The following is a 6,557-nucleotide window of genomic DNA, read 5'->3' as shown; positions in this document are numbered from 1 at the left end:
TGCCACCAGCGCGAGTGCCTCTCACGTGCCACCAGCGCGAGTGCCTCTCACGTGCCACCAGCGCGAGTGCCTCTCACGTGCCACCAGCGCGAGTGCCTCTCACGTGCCACCAGCGCGAGTGCCTTTTATGTATCACCTCATATTCATACCCAACTGTATTTGCTGGTAACCTGCCAAATACAGAAAGCAGTAAAAGTCTTTCTAAAGGGTTGAAATATTCAAATGCAAGGTCATTGCTAATGTTAGTGTCAAAATATAGACACATTGTCTATTTCTTAAGATGTAATTTCTAATACTGAGCACTACCTCAGATTTGAGTAGTTAATCCTTTAATGTGACTACTGTACTGTTTTGTCCCTCTTTATCACTTGATTGCTTTTAAATACTTGATAAACAAAGGAAATTCTCAACTGCCAATTCTTTTATTCTTTTACTTGTTTGTCATTTGACTGTGGCCTTGCTGGAGCACCACCTTTTAGTCAAACAAATCGAACCCAGGACTTATTCTTTGTAAGCCTAGTCATAATTCTAGTGGCCTCTGCCAAACAGCTAAGTTACGGGGACATAAACACACCAACATCAGTTGTCAAGCAATGGTAGGGGTCCAAATACAGACACAAATACATACACATACACACACACACACACACACACACACACACACACACACACACACACACACACACACACACACACACACACACACATATATGACGGGCTTCTTTGATTTTCATCTACCAAATTCACTCACAAGGCTTTGGTCAGCCCAAGGCTAGAGTAGAAAACACTTGCTCAAGGTGCCACACAGTGGGACTGAACCTGGAACCATGTGGCTGGAAAGCAAAACTTCTTTTACTTGATGTGTTTGTTGTTCTTTTCTTTACTTTATTATGAAGATTTATGGATATCACTTGTTGAGCAGCTCGTTTTATTCAATGTTTTAAACTTGTAGAGACTTACTGGATGAAGCTAAAGATTATCATTTGATGCCAGAAAGACGCCCACTACTTCAAACATTCAAGACACGGCCCCGCTGCTGTACTGATATACCAGGAATAATATATGCTGTTGGAGGATTAACTTCCTCAGGTAAGTAAAATCAACTACAATCATTTATATCAGTGGTTCTCAAGTGGAGTCCAGATGACCCTTGGAAGCCCACATAAGATTTTCTTGTTAAGATTTATGTGCAACAAATTGATTATACTTTGACACTACACAAAATATTTTAACAATTTTTTTAATACAATTCCTTATAATATTTAAGTATCAAAATATAATACGATTTTTTTAAACATTGATTGGCTATGAGGGTTCACCTGAGTAAAATAAAAACCAAAGGGATCCATAAGCAAAAAAATGGTTGAGAGCCACCAATTTATAGTGTTCCTTATAATGCCCACCATTGCTAACTCTCCAATTGGGAGACTGATCCTGGATGAAATAAAATATTTTATTGATTGACCAAATCTTATTGTTTGATTAATATTTTATTCTCGACCAAATCTTATCATTTGATTTTGTTGTGAAACCCCTGTTGAGTTTTGGAGTATAACTTTCAGATTCTTCAATTCAGAACCATGACCTAATGTATCTCCATAAAAGGAAAAGCATTGTTATAAAAGACATGAATGTCTTCATAAATATGCCTTGGTCAATCAATACTGGCTGACTTATGATTGATACAGCAAACTTCAAAGTAATGCATCAAGTTTTCTTGCCAAACTGTTTGACCAAAGATTCTAGAATCTGGCTTATGTTTATAAAAAGCTGGCAGAGTCAACCTCAGGCCAGAGTCACTCAGCCATCTAGAGGGATCTATATCACTTGTCTCTACCCCTCTTCACTTTTCTTACTTAACATGTTTGTATTATATTCAACAAAAGCACCAAACGTAACTGGTAGTGTTGAGTAATGCACATGAATCATATGCAGTGGCTTAAATTCCTTGTACTACTTTCATAATATTATCTAGCAAGTTATATTCAGAAGATTCCTAACTGTTACTATCAGTGAATGTTGTTCCATTAATTTATTGGATGTACATTTGTAAGTATAACAAAGCTGATAAATAAAATATTTGAAAACCTCAATGAAACTTTAGTGTGATCATTGTCTAAACTTGCAACCTACTTTATATATTGTGAACACACTAAGAAGAATATATGCCTAACCACTACGCTAAAAATTAGTTAGACATCCTAGGGATTATAGCATCACATCTAGACTATTTTGACAACACTGATACATTTTATAACCATATTTATGATTTTATACATCAAGAAAGCTCCAGAGCTGCAGAAATTTATTTTCATTTTATGTCTGAATCAAAGAGAAGTGTTTGGACGATTCTCTTAATTCTACTTTGTACCTCTACAGGGGATTCTCTCAGTACAGTGGAATGTTTTGACCCTGTGAACAGAAGATGGAAAATAGCTGAAGCCATGAGTACCATGCGCAGTCGAGTTGGTGTGGCTGTCCTTAATTGTAAGTTACTAAATACCTTCTTCATATGAAAGCAGTTTCATTAGTTATAATTTACTATAATTGTGCTACCGTATGTCAAGAAAACTATTGCTGCTATTTCTGCTGTCATTACTGCTCTGTGTGTGTATCAAATATGTGTGATTTAGTAGATTGTTGAACTGTTACCTTCACTACTGTTATTACTAATGATAAACAGCGTAGTGAGCTGGCAGGATCGTTAGCACACCAGGCTAAATGTTTAGTGGCATTTCATCTGTCTTTATGTTCCGAGTTCAAATTCTGCTGATGTTGACTTTGCTTTTCACTCTTTCAGAGCCAATGAAATAAGATAAGGACTAGAACTGATGTAATCGACTTCTCCACTTCCCCAAACTTGCTGGTTTTGTGCCAAAACTCAAAACCATTATTAATAATAAAAATCATCATCATCATCATTTTAACACCTATTTTTTCCATGTTTGCATGGACCAGACAGAATTCATTGAAACTGACTTTCTTTAAAGCTGGATGTCTTTTCTGCCACCCTCACTTGTTTCTGAGCAACATAATATTTCCCCATGGAGGGATATACTTTCATGGAAGATGGAAAATAAAGGACACCATTTGTATGATGTTGATTCTCATTTACAGCTATCACACATTATCAATGCAAGGAGACACGAACACTCACGCATACATACCACATATTTACTTACATTTATAAGCATGTATATAAGTGACTAAAACTTTTGGCAATTTATTGTACTTGAGAAGACATGTCAAGCTAAGTAAAATCATAATCATGGCCAGTGACACTTGAATGGCACAAGTGCTGGTGCCATGTGTGAGGCAGCCATGACAATGACACATGTGAGGCATCCATGCTGGTGACATGTAAAAGGCATCTATGCCAGTGACACATAAAAGCACCCATGTCGGTGACATGCTAAAGGCACCCATTCCAGTGAGATGTTAAAGGCACCTGTATTGGCTATACATAAAAGGTACCCAGTACACTCTATGGAGCGGTTGGTGTTAGGAAGGGCATCTAGCTGTAGACACCAAGCCAAAACAGACTAGAGCCTGGTGCAGCTCTCTGGCTTACCAGTTTCAGTCAAACTATGCCAGCATGGAAAATGGATGCAAAATGATGATGATGATGATCTGTATATGGCAAACTTCCATGTTGTATATATATTTATATATGTGTGTGTGTGTTACCATCTACCAAATCCACTCTTAAGGGTTTGGTTAGCCTGGAGCTGTAGTAGAAAACATTTACCCCAGGTGCCATGCAGAAGGACTGAATACAGACCAGTGTGTTTGGGAAGTAAGCTTCTTAAAAACACAACCATTCCTGCACCATGAATATATTAATACTTTCATCTATGAATTTTAAATGTCTCTTCAGCTACTGAAAAACTTTCATAAATGCATCCCACATTTAACCCTTTTCATACCAACCTACCTGACATTGCCCTTGATTCTCTAACACAAACTTTCCATTTAAAGTGATCTTAATTGAAAACCTTCCATCAAATTTTCATATTAGTTTATATTCCAAGCACCAGCTGAATAATGACACAATTTTTTTTACCAAGTTCTTCATTATTTTCAAAATTATTTGAAATATCAGCTGTGTTTTTCAATAGAAATATGATAACAAAAGGGTTAAAGAACTGCTCACATATCTGGGATCATGTTGCAGTTACATGCACTAATATCTGACACAACATTTAGAAAATAAAGACCACTCACAAACATAATCTCTACAATCTCTAGCTCACAGCTGTACTGATTCTTCTAACTGCTTCAGTTATTCCCACTATAGGGGCTTGTGTTCTTCTGAGATACTTATTTTGCACTATCACTTCATAAACACATCCCTCCTCTTGTCATCATTACTGTCTCAATAAACACCAAAATAAGCGCTTCTCAATCTTTCCTGTCTGGGACAACAGTAAGGCGACTCTTTCTCCATGGTTATGTTTTCTCTATAAATATCAATCTACATTAATCTCACCATTTGAGAGGACTTGTACATATCATGGACATACATCATCTATCCCTTGATTAAGTAACAAAAATATATTCATCATATTGTCTTGTTTGTGAGTAAATTTAGGTGAGACATTGGTGATGTTGCTGCTGAGGTAACACTTTATCATTAGATTCTCATTTTAACATTGGTTAGGATTTTGCTGAAGCAAGTTTGACTTCTAATCAGTTCAGTTTGCTAGGCCTTTCATTATTTGGGAAAGACATTGTTAAATTGGTGTTGTATAGTACTACTATTCTATGACGTTGATCCTACTATTCTATAGTGCTGTGATCCCACTATTCTATAGTGTTGTGTGGTCTCAATCACCTGAGTAATATTAAAGAATAACAGGAACAAGCAAATACAGTCCTGTATTGAATTTTTCACCTTCTCACTGTATCAGCACTGTAAGGAGAAGTTCTTAGTTTAAAATTGGATGCACAATGCTGATTGAATAGCAATTCACTTGGATTTGTAATATTTTGTCCCAAATGTTAGCTGCTCATCATTACAATCCAATTTCTGGCCCACAAACCTGCTATTTCCTCTCTTAGCCTTTTCTACTACTACCACAGTGGATGGCCTCTTACCCTTGCTGCTGGCTGATCATGTGCTACCTGTGTTCAGGCACTATTGGTAGTCCTTCCTTGTCTCAATGTCAGCCTTCCCTGCAGCCATTGACTTGCAACTTTCCAAGAGGAATGTCAACCTTCTTCATGCCAATCTGCCTGAGATTGCTTCTGTTCTGTGATACAAACTTCCTGTTTTAAAGTGATTAAATTATAACTTTCCATTAAAATTTCATGTTATGTTCCAAACACCACCTTAATAACAAGTCATTTCACTAAGTTTTTCATTATGTTCAAAATTGATAGAAACAAAGCAGTATTTTAGCGGAAATATGGTAACAAGGGCTAATGATATCAGTCTTATTAATCTTGGAGAGCCTGTGAGGACCATGGCTACAGTCTTTTCTTGCAGATGAAACCAATAAAAAGACAAAATAAAAAGCTAGCAGGTAATACAGATGTAAAGACAATTAAAAATTTGTTCTTTTGAAAATTGTTCGCTAGTAAAACAAATATCACTGTTGATTTTTGTAGCAAAGCTTTATGCCATTGGAGGATATGATGGTCAAGATAGGCTGAGTACAGTTGAAGTATTTAAGCCTGATACAAAACGATGGAGGAAAGTTGCATCTATGAACTGTAAAAGAAGGTAAGCTATTTCTAATTTCCGTTCTTACAAATCTATATTGATTTATATAAAACTGAAGGTTTTTAGAGCAAAGATGTAGTTTATTAGTTCGTCAAGTATAGTACTGGTACTTACTTTAACATTGAAGGATCAAAAACAGAATTTGCTAGGGTACTTTCATCATCTAAACCAGTTATAGTACCTTCGCCTCTCATTCCATTACACCAACTTTTACTAAGCATTTTTGTCTTTTATCCTTCTTTCACAGAACTACAACTCGCTAAAATTCCTTCCCTGCCACATTTTCCTCTACTGACATCATCAGCATTGAACTATGTAACCTGTGAAAGGATCTTATAAGTATTATCACACTAAATAATATATTATTTGTTCATGGGATTCACCATCATCATTATTTTAATATCCATGGGGCAGACAGAGTTTATTGTAGCAGGTTTTCTACAGCCAGATGCCCTTCTTGTAACCAACCCTCACCTGTTTCTAGGTAATGTAATATCATCCCAAACTGGAAATGTTTTCAAAGAAGACTGAAAACAAATGACCACTGCATGCATGATAGTAACATTCACTCATCTCTATCATAAGATGTCGAAACAAGGGGAGAAAACACACACGACAGGCTTTTATCAGTTTTTGTCTACCAAACCACTCATAAGGCTTTGGTTAGCCTGAGGCTATAGAAGACATTTGCCCAAAGTTTTATGCAGTAGCATTGAATCCAGAACCATGTGATTGAGAAGTGAACTTCTTAAACACACAGCGAGGCCTGTGTCTATTGATATTATGTTATTAGATATGATTATTTTGTTGTTGGAGAGAATTAGGAAATAAT

At 36.4% G+C, this 6,557-nt stretch overlaps 1 protein-coding gene across 1 annotated transcript in view; it reads left to right on the top strand.

Moving 5' to 3' along the window:
- The window catches only part of LOC106882616 (kelch-like protein 18), a 44,685-nt gene that overhangs the window by 27,545 nt on the left and 10,583 nt on the right, over positions 1-6,557 (top strand). The window contains exons 6-8 of the mRNA XM_014933356.2: positions 953-1,089; positions 2,380-2,487; positions 5,611-5,725. Coding sequence (XP_014788842.1) covers positions 953-1,089; positions 2,380-2,487; positions 5,611-5,725 — 360 coding nt within the window. The remainder of the gene's footprint in view (positions 1-952; positions 1,090-2,379; positions 2,488-5,610; positions 5,726-6,557) is intronic.

The sequence above is a fragment of the Octopus bimaculoides genome, chromosome 9, assembly GCF_001194135.2.
Source record: "Octopus bimaculoides isolate UCB-OBI-ISO-001 chromosome 9, ASM119413v2, whole genome shotgun sequence".
Taxonomy (NCBI): domain Eukaryota; kingdom Metazoa; phylum Mollusca; class Cephalopoda; order Octopoda; family Octopodidae; genus Octopus; species Octopus bimaculoides.
Note: the sequence above shows the minus strand (reverse complement) of the source record. Positions and strands in the feature narration are given on the sequence as shown.